General features: G+C 37.0%; 1 protein-coding gene and 1 long non-coding RNA gene across 3 annotated transcripts in view; one reads left to right on the top strand and one right to left on the bottom strand.

Annotated features, from left to right (window-relative positions):
• LOC309496565 overlaps positions 1-26,824 on the top strand; it is a 381,708-nt gene that overhangs the window by 169,743 nt on the left and 185,141 nt on the right. The gene's annotated exons all lie outside the window — the stretch shown is intronic.
• On the bottom strand, positions 1,490-16,007 carry LOC309496552 (uncharacterized protein). Of its 2 annotated transcripts, XR_014205152.1 has the most exons (4): positions 15,945-16,007; positions 14,727-14,872; positions 2,228-3,188; positions 1,490-2,101 (listed from the first exon to the last, which is right to left on the bottom strand). XR_014205152.1 is itself a non-coding variant. In XM_082166554.1 (3 exons), exons 2-3 carry the CDS (start codon positions 14,809-14,811, stop codon positions 2,350-2,352), a joined length of 924 nt encoding a protein of 307 aa, XP_082022680.1. In that variant the 5' UTR covers positions 14,812-14,872; positions 15,945-16,007; the 3' UTR covers positions 1,490-2,349. The 2 variants fall into 2 exon arrangements, 1 of the variants encoding a protein (XP_082022680.1); XM_082166554.1 differs by having other exon boundaries at positions 1,490-3,188.

The raw sequence follows: 26,824 nt of genomic DNA, 5'->3' as shown, positions 1-26,824 counted from the left end.
CAGACATGCACATACTATTACTTTTTTTAGGTATATACATAAACACGCAATACAGCCAAATTACTCCACGTCATTTATTTTTGTGGAAAGCCAGTGCAGGCCTGAGCGGCGGTCATATTTTGTACCGCGATGCGGTACATCTAGTTTTAATTAGTATAAATGATTACTTCTTGGCAATGCAACCTGTTTCGCATATTCATGAACATGAATGTATCCTTCTCTGAGTTTGTACACTGTTGTCTCTTTCCCTCCTTTTCTGGTCAAAGTATAAACGGTACTGAGACCTAGCTAAAGCTTAAGAATCTAGTAGTCCTTTAGTCAGTAGGACATTGAAAACCCCTCTATGAAAAAGGAGTTTCTGACCAAAAGCCCAAAGCTCCCGGTATGACTGATTGAAGAATCCATGCAAGAACACATGTAGTCCTGTGTCCATGGGCTGGAAGTAGGAAAATTAGTCTTTCCCTCAAGAGACAGGAAATCTTGAAAATGCTGGACAATCTGGTCACCTGCATTATTGCAAAGCCAATAATAAAATTATATAAATCATAGCAATGAAACAAGCGAGTAACAAAACATATACACTGAGCTAAACCAAACTTGGTGGTGTAGGTAGTTTGGTCTCGTCCACATGTAAAAGTTTTTACAAGCTCGGACTTGGGAACACTTGCTTTAAAAACAAGTCGGAGTTGTTGTTAGAGGTGTATGAGTGATGATTTGCCACTATCCGAAATCGCACATATCATTTGTGCTTTTCTCCTTGCATGTGCGATTCCACGGCCTTAACACCCATAGAGCCACATTTAAGGCATTTCTTACAAATGCTGCAACGGGCTTTCAAATCATTTACTGGTACTGGTTCTAATATTTTCAAGCCACTTGCTGGTAAATTTACATTTCCCCTATAACTTCTTGTCCAACTAAACACACCCGAATCACTCTAGCAGCTCTGTTATGCAAAATCATGTTTTCCTTTTCCAAGCATGTCCTGTTTGTGCTTCAAAAATTATAAATCTTTGCAAACAGTTAAGACTTTCCCCTCCTATTTATGATTTTTGAGACTTCCTCCCCGTTTCACAGACAAGGCTTAAGCCTATCCCAGACTAAAATGCATGTTAAAGCTGTATTAACTGAAAGCAACTAGCACTGACATATCTTAGGGAAAGTTAGGGAAAGTCAAAGTTCACACCAAGAAAGTCTGCTAGTTCACTTTCACACTGCCTTTTTAGCAAGTGAACTAAAAGTTGTAAACAAAACCAAACGTGTGCTAAAGTCATCCATTCATTGGACAGAAATTCTCAACCAGGGAAAAGCATGAAGTGCAAAAACAGGCTAATCATGGAGATCTTACGTAGTGCAAAGTGTTTCGTTTTTTTTCTGATTTGGTGTTATCAGCTACTAACGCAATATGAAGAAACTTATGAGCATCATATGATACAATGTCATTGTAAAAAAATATGTATTTATGAGAAGGAGGTGGCGGGAACCAGGGAACATTTAAACAATTTAATAAATAAAAAAACACAAAATGAAAGTAAAAACAGCAGCCCTTTACGGACGACTGCCGTCACACACATAAACAAAACATAACATAAAAGTCCAGGCCTGGTCTTCTCTCGTCCTTCACTGTCGTCGCTCTCTTCCTTTTATGCTTCCGTGGCTCCTCCATGAGAGATAAGAGGCCGATTCAGCTTCGGCCTCGCACCGTTCTCTCACGGCCCTCGGCCTCGTCCTGCTTGCATAAGTAATCTATGCTATGTTGTAATTAGGATTTTGCAAAGACGAAGATGTGCTGCAAGATGGTTCCGGCGGAGAGAACATGCTCTCATGTTTGGTTGGTTTGGAACCAGACCAAGACCACATCTTCAGCTGGGTCTCGGTACGGTTGTTTGGTCTGCACCAGAGTGCGATTGCTGTGTTCACACCTGCCCAAAAGATCCGTACCAAAGGGGGAAACGAACTTGAGTTGGATTCAATTGAACCAAACATGTCAGGTGTGAATACACCATTAAATTAAGTCAGTGGTTCAGTGCCATTGTTTTGTCTCAAGATACACACCAGTAATGTATTTTTTTTTCTTCCTAAGGCAGGTTTATAAAAGCTACTTAAATGCCCTGATTGAACTAAAGCCTAATCCTGGCTTAATCTAAGCTCTGTCTGTGAAACCAGGCCTTAATGGACTTAAAGTTGTTGAAAGTTAATTTAATGCTTTTACAAGCTTTTCAAGGACCGACGGGTACCCTATTTCCTCCAGAGTGAATGCACAGATGATTTTTTAAATCGCTCCACTCAGAACACTACAAGTCTGCAAATGACTTTTCAGATATATTTGATGCTGAATCTCTTCTCACACTAAAGATAGTTGAAACGCTTCCCTCCAGTGTGAACTTTCATGTGGGTATAACAGGTTCCTTTATGTGTAAAACTCTTTCCACACAGTTTGCAGCTGAAAGGCTTCTCTCCAGTGTGACTTCTCATGTGAGTCTTAAGACTTTCTTTTCGATTGAAACTCTTTCCACACTGTTGGCAGCTGTAAGGCTTCTCTCCAGTGTGAACTCTCACATGGACTGTAAGGTTTGTGTTGTTTGCGCAACTCATTCCACAGAGATGGCACATGTAAGACTTTTCTCCGGAGTGAGTTTTTACGTGCCTCTTAAGCTGTTTCTTGTCTGTGAAACTCCTTCCACACTGACGGCATACACAACAGCTATCTTTTACATGAATCCTCATGTGGTTATTAAGGCTCTCTTTACGTGTGAAACATTTTCCACACTTATCACATGTGAAAGGTTTCTCTCCAGTGTGAACTCTCATGTGAGTCTTAAGGTTTCCTTTTCGATTCAAGGTTTTTCCACACAGTTTGCAGGTGTAAGGGCTCTCTCCAGTGTGAACTTTCATGTGGGTATAAAGGGTTCCTTGATGTGTGAAACTCTTTCCACACTGTTGACATGTGTATGGCTTCTCTCCAGTGTGAATTCTCATGTGACATTTAAGATTTCCTTTTTGAGTGAAACTCCTTCCACATTGTTGGCAGGTGAAATAGCTTCTATTTGCTGTCTTTTGAGCTCTTTTTGGTGAAGTCTGTGAGAAACGAAATGATTTTTCTCCAGTTGTGAAATAATGTTTCTCAAACTGATCTTTCTCTTCTGTTTCTTTCGGATCTTGAATCTCCTCTTTTAGCATCATCAGATCTAAGTAAAAAAAAGACAAATACATGTTAACCCCAGTTTAATGGCACAAAGCAACAGGCATCAAAACATCTAGACATTTAAAGCATCAAACCCATCAAATAGCTGTAAAAATGTATAACAGGCTCAAGCACTACAGCCCCATCGTCACACGGTGGGCAGATGGATGTAAGTGAGTAAATTGGGAGATATGTCCCTGAACCACAATAGCCACATCCACATGATTTTGAAAGTTGTCCGGCTTGAGGAGCACAATATACGTACCAAGTTTGGTGACTTCAGGTCAGGGATGAGCAACTCCTGGAGGGCCACTGCCCAGCAGAGTCTAGATCAGGTGTGTCCAATCCTGCTCCTGGAGTGCCACTGCCTAGCAAAGTTCAGTTCCAACCCCAATTAAACACACCTGAACCAGCTAATCATGGTCTTACTAGGCATACTAGAAACTTCCAGAGAGGTGTGTTGAGGCAAGATGGAGCTAAACTCTGCAGAGTTTGGACACCCCTGATCTAGATCGATCCCTTATCAAACACAACTGAGCAATCTAACTCTGGGTCAAAGTTCTGCCCTAGAGAGCCGCTGTCCTGAAGAGTTGCGCTCCAACCCCAACCAAACACACCTAACTCAGCTAATCAAGGTCTTACTAGGCGTACTAGAAACTTCCGGGCAGGTGTGTTGAGGAAAGAGCTAAACTCTGCAGAGTTTGGACACCCCTGGTCTAGATCAATCCCTAATCAAACACACCTGAACAATCTAACCAAAGTCTTCATGATTTCTTGAACACAGAGGTAGGTGTGTTTCATTAGGGATGGAATTAAACTTAGCAGGACAGTGACCCTCCAGGTCTGAAGTTACCGCCCCTGCTCTACCTCCATGTCTTAGCTGTTTCCTACAACCAATGGCAGACAACTCTGATGTGTGTGCAGAATTTCATGAAATTTTATACATGCTAAGAGCATCAAAACACCCAAATATACAAAGCCTCAAACACTTATTGTTGTTCTGAGCTAACAATTGTCAAAAAAAGTTGTTTGTGTCGATGAGAACAATACATGTACGAATACAAATCCGTACAGCTATGTGTGATATGCAGCAATGGCAAATGACTCTAACATATTTTAAAGCATGTTAAGAGTTCCAAAAGCTCCAAAAAGCATAGTAATAATCCTTAGACGAACAATAGGACCTAGGGATGGGACAGTATGAAAATTTTATATCACGATAATAGTGACAAAAATTATCGTGATTATCAATATTATCACGGTTTTGTTAAAGCGAGATGAAAGTGTTCAAAAATAACTGATGCTCACACTGAAAACATTTCAACAAGTTTTATATTTGAAAATCAACAAACAGCAAATAAAACAAGCAGCTCTATGCACACAGCGCAAATCCATGTATCACAACGGACACGCTCTCTCGCTTCATTGAAATACAACTTGCCGTCTTGCGTCTCCGTTTTTGATTGTATTGAAAATGAAATCGGAGTTGATTTATTGTTTACAGAGTTTGATAATATTGTTGTGATCATCATCTTGTCTGGACGATTGTTTTGTACGCTGTACAAAATTAATTTATAAACAAGTAAGATTTAAAACATTAATCTCAATTCATGTCCCTGTAATTATGTGGTAAAAAATAAAAATAATAAAAATCGGTTTAATAAGTGTACAATATACATTATTATCCCTTAAATGTCACTCTAAATAGTCTTGTTTGAACTTGATCGTTTGTCTTTGGCTCAAAGCCACTTGCTGCGAAATTTTCTTTGCGGAAGCTTCATGTTTATTTCAAGTGAGTGAGAGAAAATATTTTAACTAAAAACAACATTTTGTGCCCAATTATTTCCCAGACGTAGTTTTGGTATTGAGGTCAAAGTTAACTTGCCTTGCGTTCGCTATACAACAGTGGATGATGGTCACACAAGACGACTCGGCAGATTTGAAGTGTTTCCCCCCTATTGCAGTGACTTTTTTGTGCATGTTCTGCAGACTGGGTGACCATCATCGATTAAGTTTCCCTTTCCCTTGACGGACTTTTGTAAAAGCTAAAATATGACCACACCTCAAATTTGGTCGTTGCTGGCTGGACAGGATTTACAGTGAGTTATTAAAATCGCGATAATCAAACAAGGTTTTAACGATAATACTAACCGTCAGTACATTTTATCGTGGTTTATAGTGAAACCGGTAATCGTCCCATCCCTAATAGGACCATGAGCCCTGTGGACATATCTGGTTCAGAAGAAGTAGGGCACTTTGACATCACACTCTTGGAAAATGTGTGGTAGGCATGGCCCGATTTCTGGTCATGATTTTTTACCCAGTAAATGATATAATTCATTTCAGTGACATAATTATCATAATTAATTGTTTTTCAGGGGTTGGGCTTGGCCCCTTCGTTCCAGTGAAAGGAACTCTTAATGCTTAGGCATACCAAGGCATTTTGGACAATTTTATGCTCCCAACTTTGTGGGGACCGTTTGGGGATGACCCCTTCCTGTTCCAACATGACTGCGCACCAGTGCACAAAGCAAGATCCATAAAGACATGGATGAGGAGTTTGGTGTGGAGGAACTTGACTGGCCTGCACAGAGTCTTGACCTCAACCTGATAGAACACCTTTGGGATGAATTAGAGCGGAGACTGTGAGCCAGGCCTTCTTGTCCAACATCAGTGCCTGACCTCACAAATGCACTTCTAGAAGAATGGTCAAAAATTCCCATAAATACACACCTAAACCTTATGGAAAAGAAGAGTTGAAGCTGTTATAGCAGCAAAGGATGGGCCAACTCCATATTAAGGAATAGGATGTAATTTAAGTTCCTGTGCATGTAAAGGCAGACGTCCCAAAACTTTTGACAATATAGTGTATATTAGGCTACATATATGAAGTAGCCTATAGCAGTATAGTAGTTATTAAATGAGATGGTTCACTGTTTAGTTGGGAGCATTTCCTCCTTAAGAAAAACTGATTCATAGCTGAAATATTTTCAAAATGAATCAAAATGGAATCAAATTGTGTAATACAGCACACTCTGAAACCATGATAGACTGTAATTGCACGGTGAAAATCTCATAAACTTCACAGACTTTACTGAATGAGCGCCAGCACAGAATTGCAGGAACAGATGGATTTCAAAAGAATGGGAGCACAATGATTCTGACAAAACAATACAGTTTAGATCATAGATTTATATACAACTTGCAGAATCTTCAAAATATTGAAGGGCATATAGAAGACGGATCATAATTATATGTAGTTTTTCTTATTTAGTACTACATAAGCTAGTTCACATAACAGATGTTAACAAAGTCCGAAAGACAAAATAATAGTTGAATTTACACAATGACCCTATTCAAATGTTACCTGGATGATCCACAACTGTTTACGTTTTGTGATAGTTGTCCATTAGGGCTGAAATGATTAGTTGTCATTATCGACAACGTTAACAATAAAAATAAAAAAATAGAGAAATATTTTTGATCTCATATGAATCAGTCGTCTCTTCCTCTTCACTAGTAGTTACAGCCTCAAATAAACAAACATGAATGAACATCAGAAGGTATGTTGAAATGTACAGTAAAACTTACTGAAATGAATCACATCCCATGCAATCGCTCAGTGTTTTAACCGCGGAAAGAAGTCAATAAAACAGCTTGTTAAATAATAGTAAATATTACTCGGGAGCAACAACTGTGCTGATAATCAGTCTCTTCTTTCTTACTCATCCCAGACTCTCTTAGTTTATATGTAGCTTATGAAAAGATGCATTTTTTCAGCCAAATATACACAATCTCATTCGTCAACTCACAGTTCCGGAAAACGGGATTGTGGCGAGCAGGACGAGGCTGAGGGACGTGGGAGAACAGCGCGAGGACGGTGGCGTGATTTCTAATGAGCGACACCTGTGAGACGCACCGGTCTCGTATCTCTCACGGAGGAGCGATGACAGTGGAGATCGAGAGAGGCCAGGCCTGGATTTTATTTGATGTTTATGTTTTATTTGATGTGACAGCAGTCGTCCGTGAGGGGCTGTTGTCTTTTACTTTCAGTTTGTATTTGTTTATTTTATCATTAGTCTTTGAAAGTTCGCCAGTTCCCGCCTCCTCCTTCCCACAACATCTAACTTCGTTACAGGGACACGTTAAAAGCACACAAATCACTGGCAAAAGTGCTCAAGTTGGGTGCTTGACAAAGGACATCATAAAAAACAGAAAAAAAGTTGGCACACCAAGGCTACAAAAATGCTCAATTTAATAATGGACTCTCACACAGGTGATGATTCGAACACGCCGGCTCTTCATCAGAAATTAAACAGTTTAACCAACAAGTCTTTATACTTACACAGGTGGTTAATCAATGATCACATGACACATTATATTAGCTAAAGAAAAAAAATCATAATGCCATGGAACAAAAGACAAATGAAAAATACAAGATATTAAATGTGAAAGTAACAAGATTAATAATAATAACAATACCGGCATGAACCAAAATCTTCATTTAATCCCTTAGGTGATACAGTATCTAAAGTGCAAATCCCAAAGTTTCACGTTTCAAAAGTAAATTATTAATGTGAACTCTAAGGCATGGACATTTGACTCCTACATATTGCGTACGTCTCAGGGCTCCAGATTAACTTTTTTCACCTCCGTCCTGGAACCGTCCTGAAAAACGATTTGAACCGTCCTAAAGTGAATGTCAACCGTCCCAAAATAAACATGTTGTTTCTGTACTTTGTTATTATCATCTATAGTTGTTAGTTACATAATAAAAACACCATTAAAATGTTTATGATATATATTATTATATTTATTTAGCTCCATTCAAAGTAGTTATCTGTAAACAGGTAAAAAACAGATTAAATAAAAAATAGAGTTAAATGCTTTTTTGAATTCATGCAGAACAAATTTTTTTTATTTTTTTTTTACATATACGAAAAATAAGATAAAAATACATACAGCTCAAAACGTTTTTGAGTTGGTTGAATTAAAAAATAACAAATAAATACTGTTGACTACATATCTCAAAAATATCATCATTCTTTATTCTTTCAAGCAGCAGACATATTTATTTGTATGAATTAAATATAATGAACCATTATTAAAGCCATTAACGAACAGTGAATGCTTTTCTCTTTTTCTTTTGTTGCTTGATCAATATTAAGGACACAGACCGCATTAGGTTTATCACTACTGTCACTTTAAGACATCGGATCATGTCCAATGACATGCGGATCCAGAATTGCACTGATGCACATGCGATACACTCACAACTGTTTAAGACATAACCAACATAGTTTACGTGAATACTCTCCAAAACGGACATTTCGACATAATGTTGTGTGTATTTGTCCACTCAGACACGAAAGAGAGCTCAATTCAGTACTCGCGCGCTGTATAGGTGTCTCTGTGCATGGCTGCACGCTTCGGGTCGGGTGTGTGCGCACAGAAAACCGTACCGAATAGAGCTCTTTTTTTGCGTCGTCACTCTTATTCAGATCTATATGTTTGCTCTACTCATTCTCCCAGACGTTTAAGTTTTTTAACGTTTTATGAGACATGCAGGATTCAGCGCATGTCAACCCGTGTGCCGCTGGGTAGATCAGCATGTCACAGTACAAATGTGCGCATCTACCACAAACGCAGGACATCAGTTCTGACCTATGCTTCTGACTGGATCGCTTCCCAAATCGTCACTATCTAACATTTTTGTGTAGTTTTTATTCGTTGACGAAAATGTCAATAGATTTTCGTCATGGTTTTTGTCATTCAAAACTAGTTTTATTTAGTTATCGTCTCGTTTTTGTCTGTGAAAATAAGCCATGTGATAGATGTACCGCGAAACAAGTCTCCGGGTGAGTAGCTGGCCAGTGATAGTAACTATAGTAACAGCATGAGAAGACGCGCTCCGTTGTAGTCAGCGCTTGGTCGGTTAATTTTGGCATTTTCTAAGTAAGTTACCCTAATAGGCTAGTAATAAATGAACACGCATACAAAAATGTCTTTCGTCCTGTAGGCGTCCTGGAGAATATTTCTGTTCGTCCTAAACACATTTTCTATCGTCCCCAGGACGATAGGACGCCGTTAGTCTCGAGCCCTGGTACGTCTAATGGCACAACGACTAGTTTAATCCACATAGCAAAGACTGCAGGGACAACGCAACATGTAAATCACCATTGGCAGTTTTGCACAAAATAGTAACACCTATTTAAAAATAAAAAATGCTGTATGAGGATGTTTGAAAGTTTGATTTTTAGAAGTAAAATTACATTGTTGACAGTTACCGCATATATAGTTGCCGGAAGGTACTTTTATTAAAAAATTGCGAGGCAGAGGTTAAATCCGTTCTAACCAAAATATTGTGAAGATTGGGTGGTCTCTTGTACACTAAACGTTCTGGTTTTTCAAAGCATTTCTTGAGATTAGGGTCCAAGTAAAATGTTTAAGTAAAACGTCTTTTGTGTCTTTGATTAATGGCGAGTACAGAATATGACAGTTCACTCGATGTCTCAAGGGTTTCAGCCTTTAAACCAGACACTCACGTTGTGACATATTCATAAAACGACTGACAGCAGACTGAATCACTCATCCTTATATGCTCTTGTAGAAACCTATCTCTACTACAAATATGACGTATACAACTAAATTCAGAGATGGGTAAGGCTTTTAATGATGCAGGATGATAAGACGTACCATGTAAAAGTGTATTACGATCAGTAGGTTTATGTAATCCTTGAGTCAGTATAAAGGCTTGTTGGTTTACATTTTTAATTGGGTTGCACGTGGACTTATAGTGTACTTACCTAAGAATGTACTGGGTAATATAATGTAACTACATGGGTTAAGGTTAGGTTTAGAGGTAGGTTCAGGGTTAAGTACCTAGTTATTACCCAGTTATTTTAATTGCTATGAGTACATAGTACATGGGGAAAAGGACTGTAAAATAAAGTTTAATTGTCTGATGAAGAGCCTGCGGTCTCAAAACATCATCCATTATTAAATTTGTGCATTTTTGGAGCCTTGGTGTGCTGACTTTTGCTTTCCAACTAATAGTTCCCAAATTTCTCCCACTCTTTACCTCTGAATGGCATCTATGCTAACATTATTCTTTTTGGCACCCTGTCTCATCCTCAGACTTTCCACGATGGACTTCACCTAGAATCAACAGCTGCCCCTTCCAGCCATGCATATAATACTGTGCTGTGTTTCATTTTTTACAGTGATCATTTATTCTATGGTAACAACAGTCTTGTGATTTGTGTGTAAACAATTTCTACAAAATTAAGTGATGACAATGAAATTAAATCGAGCTATAAGGTTGAGTGTGTCCTTATTCCCGCACTATGACGGTGACGCTCCAAACACTTTTAGCTTTAAGAAGAGCTCTGCTTTTAATACAAGCTTTTCCAGTAAAAAGCTACTGTTCCTCAACGATTAGAGGTGTAGTGCGGCAATCTCTGTTTTTCATGTCACATTTGTACACTGACAAGTGAGCGGAGGTAAACAACATCTCTTATATAGCGCTGGTAAGGTGCGATTTATTCGATTGAATAGGTTCGTCGTAAACGGTCTGTACTGTAGCTCTGGAAAAACTGATTAATTCTAGTGAATCACTTCGTATAATAATCGCTTTCGATAATACAAATATAATTTCACTCACCAAGCCTGTCACTTGAAGCAAATATCCATCCCTTCTTAAATGTCCGAGCCAGCGAGCTCGTTGGGCCGTTTAGTGTAACTGACGCAAATAACAGTTTAAATAAATAAAATAATGATTTAAACTATGTTTTACTTATGATATAAACATTTAGATTAAATATGCCATTCAAATTAATGGAGTTAAACACTTAAACATGAAATCATTACTGAGAAGTAAAAAAAAATTATATTCAATCAATAGAAATATTTGTTGTGGATGCGATGCTTCTGAACACTTTTCCTGTGGCGTGCTGTACGTGTTTTAATGTTTTAACCACAGAGATAATTGCTTATCATGATAATACCAGATTGTCTGAGAAAATTGTTTCGTGCAAATAATGCCCAAGGCCTATCTGTTTCCATTAAAAATATAAATCAATTAAAAATACAATTCGGCAAGTGGAAAAGATTGAGAAAAACTTTCTTGGAAATGTATTTACACTAGGGATGTCAACGATTAATCGACGATCGATTAATTGTCGATAATACATTTAATCGATACAACTTATCGATCATCGATTAAGCAGGTCTTCATGCGTGTGCGCGCTGTTCAACCGCGAAACATGTAAAGCGAGCGCGCTGGAGTTATGTTTGGGACCATTTTACACCTTCATCATGACTATAAGTTTGCGTGTGCATTCGCAGCCTTTTGTTTTGTGCAAATGTAAGTTGTAATACTGTTTATTGTCTGTAGGCCTATCTATATCTGATTTATCTCATATTGGATGCATTTGGTTAAGAATTAACTCTGTAGTAAAGCGTCAGCTTCAGCGCGCGCAGCTCAAACGGCAGTGCACGACTAATAATGACTATTGGGACTGTAATATTACATAACATTATAAAGAGAACAATATTGTAATAAAACATTGTGAATTATTTGGGTTTAGTTGCCGTGTCGCATTGCTCCAGGAAGAGCGCGTCCACAACATGAGTAGTTCTGAATGAATGGCACGTATTAGTTCAAGTTCACTTGTGCATGAATTTGCGTCATTTTGTGCAGATATAATTTGTAATATGATGTTTATTTTGAATATATCTGATTAATCTCATATAGGACGCGTTTCTTTTAGATAAATAACGTGCTAGCAAAGTGCTCCAGTTTAACGGTAGCAGATTCATTCAGCGCGTGCAGTTGTTCCAGGAAGAGCACGTCCACAACATTCTAAGCGCATATGAGGCGGCGTTGGTGACACGTTGTATAAGTAGTTATATTTGATTATTAAATAATTAATTTAATTATCAATCACATCGAAACATTTTACAATCCTACTAGCCCTTTATTTATATTTAAAACCATTCTAATTGATTTGGTGAGGAACATAGCGTTTTGAGCAGCATTTGCAGACCCTGTCATGCTGTCATAGCCACTGCAGTAGACGCATATCGCAGTATTAAGGCTAACGATTAATCGATTAATTGATCGTTAATTTAAACGACGATCGATCATGGGAATTTGTGAAAATTGACATCCCTAATTTACACTATTTGATTTATGTATTCAAAAACAAGGCAAGGATAGGCAACTACTAGATTTTTATTAATGTAATGTGTCTTGTACGGTTAAACGTGGATGAATAATATGCAAATGATATGCAGATGAGGATCTGCATAGTAAAACTAGGCGTTGTAAGCTCCATATATGGTTATTTCGGGGTGGAGACGCATGTGCGCACAATCTTCCGCTGACTGGGATTTATAAAGTGAATTCTGCGCAGGTTTTGGCGTACGAACGGTTTTATAAGTCTGAATATTTTTTGGCGTACGCCATTTCAGGCTTTTGGGCACACGTACACTTTTAGTAAGGATCCTACACACAGTTTTATAAATGAGACCCCAGCAGTTTTCCCTGAAGGACTTGATCAGCTGATCAGGTGTGTTTAATTAGGGTTGAAGCTAAACTCTCCAGGGCTGTGGCCCTCCAGGAACTGAGCTTGACACTCCTGATTTAGTTCATCAGTATGTCTAACTAAATATTCCAGTTAAATATTCTAGCAGAATATATATATTTTTAATTATTATCAATTATATTTAGTATAAATGTATCTTGTAAAAAATATAAAAATATTGTATTAAAATATACTAAATATAAATTAAACCCTGAAATAGTCTTTTCAACATTCTTTCTTCAGATCATTATACTATGAACACTGATATCTACGATCAAAATAGAGTAGGCCCACATCCTTTTGAAAGTAGCTAAAGATTGTATCAGTTGCACCGTTACACCAGTAGGTGGTGACAAGTGACTGTTAAAAACTTATTTTCATTTAATCATTCAGTCAAGAGATTTGATATATATATATATATATATATATATATATATATATATATATATATATATATATATAAAACGCTCATTCATACAGTAATGAAACAAATGAAGTCTTTGAGTGAATCATTCATTCAAACCTATTTTTTTAATTAATTAATAAAAATAAAAATAAATAGACTGCAGCAATTATCATTTGTCAGAACCTTTTAGTAATTTTCATTTTATTTAGTTATTATATACATTATTCTGGGAAATTGCATGATACCACATTATGGCATTTTGCTTTTATTTGCTTTGAATTTTATGATGTTCTGGGGCCGTATTCACAAAGAATTTTAAGGCTAAAAGTAGCTCCTAACTGTCGAATTTAGGAGCAACTCCTAAAAATAATGGGCGTGTCACTCCTAACTTTAGGACTCCTAATTTTTTTGACTAAGAGTAATTCACGAAGCATTTTAGCCCTAAAAGTAGCACCTAAGCCTGGGACAGCTTAAAAGAAGTCGAGAGGACTCCTAACTCACTAAGACCTATTCACAAACCACTTTTTGTGGCATTTCACGTTGTGATGTTTTGAAATGCGTATGCGGCGGCTACAGGAGCTTCCAATCGCGAGGGAACAATTTTGCATTGTAGGCATAACTAGAGATGCAATAACGCCACCAACAACAACCAAAACTAGGCTACTAAACTAATTGTAACATTTAATTATAAATTCAAATTAAAATGTTCTTCTCTTTGCAAACGTAGGCAGAGGCATATAGTGACAGATTAACTCAATAATGTTGCAAAGATATTGCATCAATCCATATGTTTCATTAGGCTACTAGGCTATTTGTTTTGCCTTACTCTTTATTCATTTAGGCTATTTATTCAGTTATTCATCATCTTCCGTCCTTCGCACTACTTGTGTAGCGCACGCATTCTCAGACCTGTCACCTGTCACTCATCATCGTAGGGGAGGTGTTTGGAATCATTCCCGCGTTACAATCATCAGCCAATCAAGGTGGTCACTTCAGTCAAGCTCGTGCATGAGTAATGACATCATCCATAGCAATGAAGACTCACTCTTAGTTTAGGAGTTGTCCTTACTCTTTACTAAGAGTAGGTCTGAAAGGCGTTGTGAATAACTTTTAAGAGAAAACTCCTAGCTAAAATATTTTAGTGCGATTTAGGAGTACTCCTAGTGGTACGATAAAATGCTTTGTGAATACGGCCCCTGAGTATTATTAGCTTCCATGTGTATCACATAAAACATAAAAACAGCATTCATTGCATTTCCCTCTAAAAGCAGTATTTATTTCAGCAGCATTTCCCTCTAAAGCAGACTCTTCCACTGCCCACACAAATGTGTTTCCATCTTATTTGCTTTTAAAAGCTGTAATTGATCAGAGTGAATTTTGAGTCGTTTGTACATTATAAATAATCTCACTGTAGCAAATCCTTCATGTTTGAATCGAATTTTATTTGATGTTTTAAGAAATGTAGGCACTATATGCAGTTAAAACAGAGTTACAGCACTAGTGTCTCAGTTTCAGCTGTGAAGTCCACAGTCCATCCAGACAAACCAACCTGTTTGTTCCTCAGTATCTTCATGTTTCACACTGAATGTTTCTTCAATCTTCACGTCTTCACTCTCCTCTTTAATAAACGCCATCTTTATAATAGTGTCACGTGGATCTCAGTCGCTTCACCAGGAGTTTTTCTGTGTGTTTGTCCTGTTTAAGAAGAGATTAATTAACAAAGAAAAAGACTCAAAACTAAATCTCTGAGTGCGTCTCAATCAAACCTTCCCTCGTTAACTTCCCTCAGTCTCGTTCACTCAGAAGTGAAGTACGTCAGCCCTTTTTGGTAATTGATTCATTATTTTGATGATTAGGCTAATCGAGTAATCTGATATTTTTGTGGCAATAAAAATAGACCAAAGCCTTTAAAATGACTTTAAAATACAAACATAATAAACAATGAAGCGCATATTAAAAGTGCAGGGCATATATTTATTTAATTGAAACGCAGCCTTTGTGAATTCACAAAAGCACTATGCTATAGTGTGGGGTTTAAAATGGTTTTAATACATCGTGCAGTCTTAGAAAACGGAGTCATTTTTTATTGTTTATTAAATTGAATAAGACATTTTACTGGTTACTCGACACGGGTAAATTGCAATCAAGGATTTTTTTAAATCAAGTACTCTGATTTAATCGAGGAATCGTGACAGCCCTATTTATTATTTATAGTTCAGTCATCGATGAAAATCAAAAGCAGCTTTAGCTTTATTTCAAACAGAGTAAAACATTTTTTATTCTTCTATCCCACTTTCATTATAATGTATGGGCAAAGAGAAATAGAGAAATATTAAGGCAATAAATGAAGACTGTTGATAAACCGCTATAAACTGATGTTGAGTTAGATCCAGCTATCGTGTCTGAGAGGATTAATGCAGGAACAGAAATCAAAAGTTTTTAATTTCACTTTCTGTAATGATCTCTGCTTTCAAAATGATGGACAGCACTCTCATTTCCCGCGATAGTAAATCAATAATTATATAGATGAGTAATTGAACAGGTAATTGCATAGGTAGCCTGAATAAATGATCACACAAGTAAACAATTGCACTCGTGTTACTGAAAATGAACTGTTACTCATATGGATGCTGATGCACTTTACTCATGTGTCAGATGAAGCATTACAATTATCTATTCAAATCGTTTTACAGTTCATGTAAAAACTATAACATTATCAGGACGGTTTGCATTGATTTAAACACTTTAAACAATTAAAAACACGAACCTTTCTTCAGCCGAATAACAACAGTGCAGGAGCGCGGCGCATCCTTGTGACGTCACATCGCCACTTCAAAATAAAAGTTCCGTTCACACACTAAAATCATAAAAGTGCACCGAAACTTACATACTTACTAAACATTTGAAATAACAAAATTGTGTCAGAGGAACATAATACATATGAATTGTGTGGTTTAGTAAAAAAAAAAAAAAAAAAAAAATCACCATACATGTACACTGACAGATGTTTATGTGCATAAAATCCTAAATTCAATCTGTTCATCAAACATTCTGTTTCACTGGATGACTTCTCTTCTCAGCATTACTGTATAATATTGTGTCTTTAGTGTGTTGTCATGTGTTCTAATCACAAATTACAACAGATGTAGATTAATTTAAAGTAGCAGTAGCTACCTAAAGGAAACATGAATTGTAAAGTCATCTAATTTTTTTTAAACAAATATTTATTGATCTGCATATATAGCCTAATTTTTATAATGGATCTATTATTTTCATATAAAAAACACTTATCTGTTTAAGGTCAATTTCATTTTGTTTGATTTAATTCTGCAACTGTCCTAATTGTTACTTAAGGTTAAAAAGTGATTCTAACTATGTGAACTTTGTTCAAACAATGTTCATCAAGCCTGTCTCTCTATTGTACTTTTTTTTCATGCGTCTTTGTTTGTACGTGTTTAATGAAAAATATAATAAAGCAAAAAGCACAAATGTGAAAGTTCTGGATTATTCAACTATGAATTAAAGAACAATAGGTTACACTTTATTTTAAGATGTCACTTTTATTAACTGTCACTCCCATTTTTGGGCATAGACATGAAAATGCACTATACAAACTTAAACTGCTGTAATTCATGAATGCTTTGGAATACAGACATAAGGTTGGTCTCTTTCGAAAGAAGACAATTGGAGGATTATTGTTGAAGTGAAAAAAATTAAAAAATATTAATGTTTCTAAAAGTTATTTAAGTTTAAGTTTATTGTTATGAAATTTTGCTGTAATATTTGTTTTATTCTATTCTCTCTCTCTCTCTCTCTTTCAGACTAAAAAATGCTTTAAAGTTAAAGCCACAAGTCTAAATGAGTTGTGTTTAAATTTTCAGCTTCATATCTCAAAAATGTAGGTTTCTGTGAGACTTTTAGTCTTACCACCACTCGCTTAGCTACGGGTGGGCCTGGGCCCACCCACCTGTCAGTCAGGCCCATCCAGTCAGTGGCCTCACAAGGTAGCCTAAGGAGGGAATTCTGTTGCGATTATCACAATACTTGAAACTATAAAAATAAATCTTAATGTTTCTTGATTCTTGTTTGGTTGTCATGGTGATGACGAAATGCACGTGTAGCGCATTTCGCAGTCAGATTGCGAACAGCCCATCCCCCCTTCACAACGACGAGCACATTTCACAGAGGGACACTGAAGTTTAGCTAAGTATGTTAAACTAAAATGAAACAGAGCAACTTACTAAAGTTCGTGTCAAAAATTCTCTTTGTCCCTGCTCTCATTTGAAAGAGAATTGACTGAATCGTTGGACTGACGAAATCATTGCAGTGTTCAACTCTAAGCCCCGTCGTCTGCTGTTATAAGCTAGTCATCAAAAGTAAGCCAATCTACGTTTATGCAGTTTCCTAGTCAATGTTGTTTATTTAACGTGGTTTATGTGGCCGCTGAGCCAGACTATGACCAAGCATTGTTTTTACACACTGTCCACTACTGTCCTGCTGATTTGATGATGGTGTTGTTTTGCATCCGTCAGATGCGCGTGTGTGTGTGGTGTGGCCGCGCACAGTGGAAATGCTGTTCTTATCGTTATGTTCTTAACACTGCTTATGATGACATACATGCTTGTGCTCTGATTAAACTGTGGTGTATTCAAGCAGGTGTAGTTCTGTTGCCCTATTTTGATAACAGATGCATTTTTAGGCTGTGCCCACCTGATTTTCTCTGGGCCCACCTACATTGTGATTCCTGGCTACGCTACTGCTTACCACAAATGGCCACTAGGAGACACACTTGTTCATTGGTGAACACACACACACACACACACACACACACACACAGAGAGAGAGAGATTTTATTTAATTGTTTTACCTTATTTACAAACATATTCACTTTTCTATAAATTGCAACTGAAACCTGATTAAGACTCGTAAATAATGAAATAATAATGAAATAAAAGTACTGGAAAAATAAATATCAAATTGTTTCCAATTTTTCAACTATTTACAAATATATAAAGATTTTCACAATTTCTGAACACTACAATCTATTTACATCATTCCAGTAATTGAAGCAATCTCATGTTGCTTGGAAACACAAGTACGATGCACATCCCTGGCAGAACACAAGCGCTTTCCGATGGCACACTCGGCATCTTCGCCTGGGGTCATCACCTTTATTAGTGGTGTACATTGGCCTGTGGCAGACATAGCCTGAGGGTTCTCCTGTCATGTGAGGTGCTGGAGCAGGAGGAGCAGGCTCACTTGAAGGCATCCAGTCTGAAAGCTCCATAACCAAATCTTCACGGAATTCCCACTGTGTTTTTGCTCTTTGGTTATGAGCAGCAGCCAACTGCTGGTGCAGGATGAAGGCATTTACCACTGTGATGTCAATAAAGTGGTTGAAAATTAAGCGGAACCACTTCCTGGTCTTTCGGAGTACTTTGTAATACCCGACAAGGCCATCAGAGAGATCAACTCCTCCCATGTACCTGTGTGGAAATAATAGAATACATTTCAAATCAAAATGCAAATGTAACCAAGTAAATAAAATATACACAACACCACTGAATAAATTCAACTCACCTGTTATAGTCAAGCACTGCAGTAGGTATAGGTACAGTGAGTTCTGTCCATCCTCCAGCTACGGTGTGATCTCCATCTGCTGAATGGAAGGAGGAGCACATGAGCACCTCCCTGGTGTCCTTCCATTCAACAAAGAGGAGCCTGTTGTCTCCAATCCACCGCATACTCCCATGGGGAGCATTTCTGGGCAACTTGTTTTCAGTAGTTTGTGGGAAGCCCACCCGGTTTCTCCCAATGTTCCCACAGGCCCAGATGCCCTTCTGGAGGAGGTCTCTGAAAAGTGATGGGCTGGTGAAGAAATTGTCTGCATACAGCTTGTAGCGAGTTCCCAGCATCCTCTCATCCACAAGCGCCATCACAGATTCGTAACTCAGCCCCTTACATTGTCCATTTTGACCTTCAGGGGATTTGCCTTCATAAATAAAAAAATCCAACGTGTATCCATGGGTTGAATCAGCCAAAATGAAAAGCTTGTACTCCCACTTTGTTGGCTTCTCTTTTTGGCACTGTTTCAGCCCAATCCTTGCTTTGGATGCCACCATCCTCTCACCTCAGAGTGATGTGAACATTCAGAAATAACATTTTAAGAACATTTTCAAAATGAGTGAATGGAATGTTTCTGTAACGTTCACATTAAACAAGAGAAAACTTTATTAATACATTAAAAAAACTGGACGTTTTCAATGTTCAAAAAACCTGCCGAAATAATGTTTTCCTAACCTAATGGGAATGTTAGCAAAACGTTCTGACAACTTATTTTTGTTAGCTGGGTTGTTGCCCCCAGTTAAATATAATTAATCCTTATTAAAGCTATTAAAGAGCAGTGAATGCTTTTCTATTTTTCTTTTGTTGTTTGATTAATATTAAGTGCATTAATATTAATTTAATTAAGTGTAATTAGGTTTATTACGCACTGTCACTTTAAGATCCAATTGCACATCCGATATTCTTCTCACAACTGTTTACGTTCTGTAAAGACATAGCCGACTGTGTTTACGTGAATACTCTCCAAAACGGACATTTAGACACATTTATTTGTATAAATTTGTGGTGACTATTAGTATGGGACTAAATAAATCGTAGAGACTATTGCCACCAATGGTTTTCCAAGCTGCTGGCTTATGCTTTAATTTTTGTATTTGTTATATTTTGTTATTAAAATGTTTGAATGTTCGCCGGTTCCCGCCTCCTTCTTCCCATAACATCTGAACTGCGTTACATTATCACAAGAAGTCGCACGCACGCGTTTCATGAAACAATGCTGACATATTTAGCTAATTAAATATTAGCTAAATAATATCGCAGCCTTTGCGATTAAAAAATTCACACTGACTAAGCTATATTTAGCTATTTCTATTGAACATTGGTACATCATTCCCCCTGTTTACGTGTGTCATTCATGAAATGTAAGTTTAGCTGTAGCCAATATTGACTGCGTGACCCTCCTCTTCCCCCTCTGCGACCCCCAGTTTAAAACCCCGGCACTATAGCATGCTAATCCACATTCTGGAAGTGTCATTCAGAAATGTGTTGGCTAATTTATCTGCCAGCAGTTTGTTTTGTATTTAGTCTTTTATTAGTGTGTATATTGATGTATTTTGTGTGTTCTGTATTCCCAGTTTTACAATATAAAAAGGAATTCCAATTAAAATCAAGAAAAGTACAGCTTGAGGCATTATTGGAGTTATTTCCCTCATGCAGAGCAACGCATCATGAGTATCGGCATTATTATCACTATTAAATTAAAATGTCTTATGTCTTGAAATAAAATTTTGGTCATATTGCCCACCCCAAAAGGACATCATATGAATTCTGTTTTATTAAATCATACACTGTTTTAACATGTATTTTTAACTTATAAACATACTTGTAGCTATTTGCATATTAATACTGTAATATGTGGTATAAAAAGATTCTGCACCCAAACATAGTTTTGCCCATTGGACAGAATCACACACTTTTTCCATTAATATTTTTTAATAAGATATATATTTTTTAAATGTCTGTGTACTGTACGTTTGTGATTTTAGACGCAGCGGAGAGTGAACGGGACTTTTATTTTGGTTTGGTTGTGTGACGTCATAAGGCTGCGCCGCGCTCCTGCATCTGTTGTGATTCGGCTGAAGAAAGGTTTGTGTTTTAAGCGTATAAGTGATTAAATCAATGCAAACTCTTAAATCAATCTAATCGTTTTTACAAGCTATGTAAAACTAAATAAACCAATCAGAATGTAACGTATTTTTTTAATCTAATATTAATGAGTGGTGTTTTGTGCGAGTAAAGCGAATCTATACATGAGTAACAGAAGAGGAGCGTCTTCATAAACATGAATTCTGTTACTGGCAAGTAGTGATGGAGAATTATTTTATTTTTTTTACTAAATTGAACAAAGTAGTTTTACAAAAAACAAAATTTCTAGAAAAATAGCCACTGATAGCAGACTAATGCAGTTATTAGTGCAGTTATTAGATTACACTAATGCTGGAGACACACTTAACGACTGGCTGACACATTCTCTGACTGTCCATCGACTGCAGCAGATTCATAACCGGCCTTACAGTGAGTGTGTCCCGGCTTTATGCAGTTACTACTGCAGTTATGAGAGAGAGAAAGAAGCATGTGCGTCAATATTATTATTTATTTATTAATCCAATTCGTTTTAATTAATTAGTTCTTTTTTTTTTCTTCTATTAGTGACAGTAGACAAGCCTAATAAATGAAACACAAAGCCCTTTTCAATAATTATTTATTTGTTATATTAGCTATAAAACCCGTGCAGCCGGACTATCAATTTATATTCAGTTTAATTTTCTATTGATTATAGATAGGACTATATACTTTATTTATTCAAATTAAACTGCATGTTTCCATTAATTGTGAAGTTAGACATAGAAAATTGCAGATCAAGCGTATGGGGCTTTTCTTGTTATGAATTGTATCCTATTTTCCGTTATAACAGTTGACTACGCAAAGTGATATGGAGCTGTAATGCGGTCAAGACCTGCCTGGAACTACTTTAGCCGTGCGTTTCCCTGAAAATAATACACTTTTACCAAATTTCTCCATCACTACTTGCCAGTAACAGAGTGTATTAAAAGGTGCTCCACGCATTTTACTCATCATTATTTACAGGCCTCCAAAATACTCTCCAGCCTTTGCTGAGGAATTTACAGAACTGTTATCAACAATTACCTCAGAGCTTGACTGTTTTGCCATTGCTGGAGATTTGAACATTCACATAGATAATGCAGAAAACAATATGGCAAAAGAAATCAAAACTGTTTTAAAAACTTTTGATCTGACTCAGCATGTACATGGACCCACACACAATCATGGACACACTCTAGATTTACTTATCAGTAAGGGTCTAAACATTTCATCGATTGTTATTAAGGATGTAGCACTGTCTGATCATTTCTGTATTTTCTTTGACATATTGATCTCTCCTGCCATTGAAGCTAGATCTGTGTCTGTCAAGAAGAGATGCTTAAATGAGAACACTAGTGTACTATTTATGAAGGCTATATCTTTAACACCAAGCATATCTGCTGACTCTGTTGATTTTCTCCTTGATTCTTTTAACTCAAAAGTTAAAAATATAATTGATGATATTGCTCCTGTTAAAGTCAGGAAGAAGAGTGGCAGACAAAAAGCACCTTGGAGAAACTCAACAGCAGTGCAAAATATGAAAAGACAATGCAGAAAAGCAGAGCGCATGTGGCGGAAGACAAAACTTGTAGTCCATTATAACATCTACAAAGACAGCCTTCATGCTTTCAATATGGAACTAGGCAAAGCTAGACAGACTTTCTTCTCAAACATTATAAACTGCAATTTAAACAACACACGCACTCTTTTTGCTACTGTAGAGAGACTGACAAACCCCCCAAGCCAGATTCCCAGTGAAATGCTCTCAGACAACAAGTGCAGTGAGTTTGCTTCTTTCTTCTCTGACAAAATCAATAATATCAGAAAGGTGATCAGCACATCCTTGAGTTGTGCTGGGGTCAGACAGATCAGACCACCTGAAAAAGTAGTAACTTTGTCTGATTTCAAAAAAATTGATGGCAAAATTTTGGTAGAAACCGTACAGCACCTTAACCCTCTGGGGACCAAGCTGTTTTTGGGGCCCTTGAGATGTTCTGACATGCTCTGACATTTGTGCTTTTTTCAGTTATTTATAAACATGTTAATGGCAAAGGTGTAAATTCACTCTATATAGCACAAACAGGCCTACCATAATATGCGAGCAACATGTATGTAGATGTTTGTATTTTTAAGAGAATAATGTTTATGCGTGGTTATTTAAAAAAATAAAAATGAAAGTTGCTGAAATAAGACCACAAAACTCATACAAAATATGTGCCCACAAGACTTTTGACTAATGGATGTTTTCTCTTGGAGTTCTAGCTTCAAAATTATGTGAAAATAGTCTTGCTTTATCGTTCACAAAAAAAAAATACATTGATTTAAATGGTGTAAAACAGGTTTTGCTTGGAAAGCCAATATGCGAGGGGGAGGAGTAGTTTACACCTTAGATTACCCAGTCCCACCCACTCTGCATAATGACTCTGCATAATTAGCCATTCATTCAGGTGTGACACTGACTGAGCCACAATGCAAGGACAAAATAGCCTATATATTTAGAAGAAGACTTATATTGACCATTTAAGATTTTGCTTACATCTATCTTGTAAATATGTTTTGCTATTTTATTAAAAAGGTTACAATTACAACAATAATTACAATTTCAGCAATATTTCTGCAAAAAAAGTACTCTTTCTTTGTAAAAAAAAAAAAAAAAAGATTATAGGCCTACATTTTATCATATGTATTCATTAGTTTGAATATAGCCAACATTGGAACATCTTAGTCTATGACTTTATTTTTGACAAAATAGTATTTTATATATATGAGCAGAAAAGCTTATTTGATGTGACAGTATATTCTACAGTAAAAACTGTACCCAAATCTAGTCAACAAAATGTTGTCTTTCATACTTCGCCTGACTGTAACGCAGTAACTGTAACTGTAAAAGCAGTTTATTCTTTCACACACAGACGCGCGATTCATATTTAGGCTAAACAGTCTTTACAAATATGTACCCTTCATTCATCTCACAGAAACGCTATTCATATTATAGAAACGCGATTCATCTTTTTGTTTACATAAGCCTACAACGTTATTCCATAACGTTATTCCACATTAACACTTGAGAAAGGATAACTTAGCCTACCTCACTCCTCAGCGGGATCTGCTCCTCATATCAGCACGGAAAATTTTCTCCATAAGGTAGGCTATATTATGCCTCTTTGTTTACAGCTGATGTGGGGGCGTTTCACAGACTGAAATGGTTCTCAGAATTTGCGTTTGAATAGCACGCGCTCTCCGGGGCGTGGTCAAATTACTTTTGAATGGCTCCTAATGAGCTCGACTGGAGTCGCTCTCTTTTTATACAGATTACAGAAGCTGATAATATTTGTTTTTTATATAAATTACTTCATTTAAAAGCTGCGATCTCAAGCTTTATGCCCGTGGGTCTGTTTGCCTGTTTGACTGAATTTTCGCGGAGTTATAGATAATTTTCGAACGCGTTTCAAATGGGAGTTTACTGACAGAGAGAAGGCAGAAATAGCATCATGTTAGTTTTTCTTTATTTGTCAAAAAGCAAAACACTTTATTTGTATTGTGAGTATACAGAAAAAAAATAGAAACTGAACAGGATCGATTGATGTATTACACGAAAATGAAAGATCAAAATTAACAGAGCATTTTGTTTATTTTTCATTGCTAAAAAAAAAAACGAGCAAAACGCGCGGGCGCGTTTTTGGTCCCCAGAGGGTTAAAACATCAACATGCGCTCTTGACACACTTCCCACATCTTTTTTCAAAAGTGTGTTAAACAGTTTAGAAGCAGATCTTCTAGAAGTGGTAAATGCCTCACTTCTCTCTGGGAGTTTTCCAAACTCCCTGAAAACTGCAGTTGTCAAGCCCCTCCTGAAAAAGAACAATCTGGATAAGAACATATTAAGCAACTATAGTCCGATCTCAAATCTTCCTTTCATAGGCAAGATCATTGAAAAAGTTATCTTCAATCAGCTGAACAAATTCTTAAGCTCGAATGGATACTTTGATAATTTTCAATCTGGTTTCCGACCGCATCACAGCACAGAGACAGCGCTCATAAAGATAATAAACGATATTCGCTTAAATACTGATTCAGGCAAATTATCAGTGCTGGTACTACTCGACCTCAGTGCTGCATTTGACACTGTCGATCATAACATACTTCTTGACAGGCTGGAAAACTGGGTGGGGCTTTCTGGGATAGTCCTAAAATGGTTCAGGTCATACTTAGATGGGAGAGGTTATTATGTGAGTATAGGAGACCATAAGTCTGAGTGGACATCCATGACATGCGGAGTCCCTCAAGGCTCAATTCTTGCGCCACTCCTGTTCAACCTGTATATGCTCCCAATGAGCCAAATAATGAGAAACAACCAAATTGCTTACCACAGCTATGCAGACGACACACAGCTGTACTTAGCCCTATCGCCTAATGATTACAGCCCCATTGACTCCCTGTGCCAATGCATTGATGAGGTCAACAGTTGGATGTGTCAAAACTTTCTTCAATTAAACAAAGACAAAACTGAAGTTATTGCGTTTGGAAACAAAGATGAAGTTCTCAAGGTGAACGCATACCTTCTCTCTAGGGGTCAAACAACTAAACATCAAGTCAGGAATCTTGGTGTGACACTAGAGTCAGACCTTAGTTTCAGTAGTCATGTCAAAGAAATAACTAAATCAGCATACTATCATCTGAAAAATATTGCAAGAATTAGATGCTTTGTTTCCAGACAAGACTTAGAGAAACTTGTGCATGCTTTCATCACCAGCAGGGTGGATTATTGTAATGGACTCCTCACTGGCCTTCCCAAAAAGACCATAAGACAGTTGCAGCTCATACAGAACGCTGCCGCCAGGATTCTGAGCAGAACCAGAAAATATGAACATATCACACCAGTCCTCAGGTCTTTACACTGGCTCCCAGTTAGATTTAGGATTGATTTCAAAGTATTATTACTGGTATATAAATCATTCAATGGCCTAGGACCTCAATACATTGCAGATATGCTCACTGAATATAAACCCAACAGATCACTCAGATCATTAGGATCATATCATCTAGAAATACCAAGGGTTCACTCTAAACATGGTGAGTCTGCTTTTAGCTATTATGCTGGAACCAGCTTCCAGAAGAGATCAGATGTGCTCCTACAGTGGTCACATTCAAATCCAGACTCAAAACACTTCTGTTTAGCTATGCATTTACTGAATGAGCACTGTGCCACTGTTCGTCCGACTGTACTGTATTGTATTTCATTTGATTTTTCTAAACTGTTTTAATTATTCTTGTTTCTTTTTATTATTTTAATTTCTTCTATGTAAAGCACTTTGAATTGCCATTGTGTATGAAATGTGCTATATAAATAAACTTGCCTTGCCTTACACACCTTAGAACACTTGTCAACCAATCAGATTCAAGCATTCAACGGCCCTGCCTGTAGTATAACTTTATTTTATATTATACAAATTTAATACCAAATATAAATCATAACTAAAAGTATATAAAATATAAACTCGCTCTCTGACAGACTCTCTTACCAGTGAACTGAACTACTGAACTAGATCTGATTGAGACGCTTTCAGAGATTTAGTTAGGATACATTTTTCTTTGTGTTAAAGGTGCCCTAGAATGGATTATTTTATTATTTTATAATGTTTCCTAGTGTGCCCTTATAATGTTAGTATGTTTTTTAGATCAAAATTTGTTATAATTTAGAAATAAAAGGCATATTTCCTAGCCTGATTTTATCCTTTGATTTGAACACTCAGTTTGAAGGGGCGTGTCTGCTGTGAGACTTCAGTGTAAACGCCCTCTGCTGTGATTGGCTGACATGCTTGCATATGAAATATCTGGCATTAAATGTAGAGCTATCAGGAAAACTTTTACTATTACAGCTTTTATACGTTTTTACTATTACAGCTATCGGGATTAATAAA

This window comes from Leuciscus leuciscus, assembly GCF_965113295.1.
Source record: "Leuciscus leuciscus genome assembly, chromosome: 4".
NCBI classification, from domain to species: Eukaryota; Metazoa; Chordata; class Actinopteri; order Cypriniformes; family Leuciscidae; genus Leuciscus; species Leuciscus leuciscus.
Note: the sequence above shows the minus strand (reverse complement) of the source record. Positions and strands in the feature narration are given on the sequence as shown.

Bases quoted from the DNA above. Each gene is read 5' to 3' on its own strand.
- LOC309496552 (XM_082166554.1), bottom strand. From the start codon at position 14,811: ATGGCGTTTATTAAAGAGGAGAGTGAAGACGTGAAGATTGAAGAAACA. The intron at 3,189-14,726 runs GTTGGTTTGTCT...TTTTTTACTTAG, and splicing joins AGATACTGAGGAACAAACAG to ATCTGATGATGCTAAAAGAG.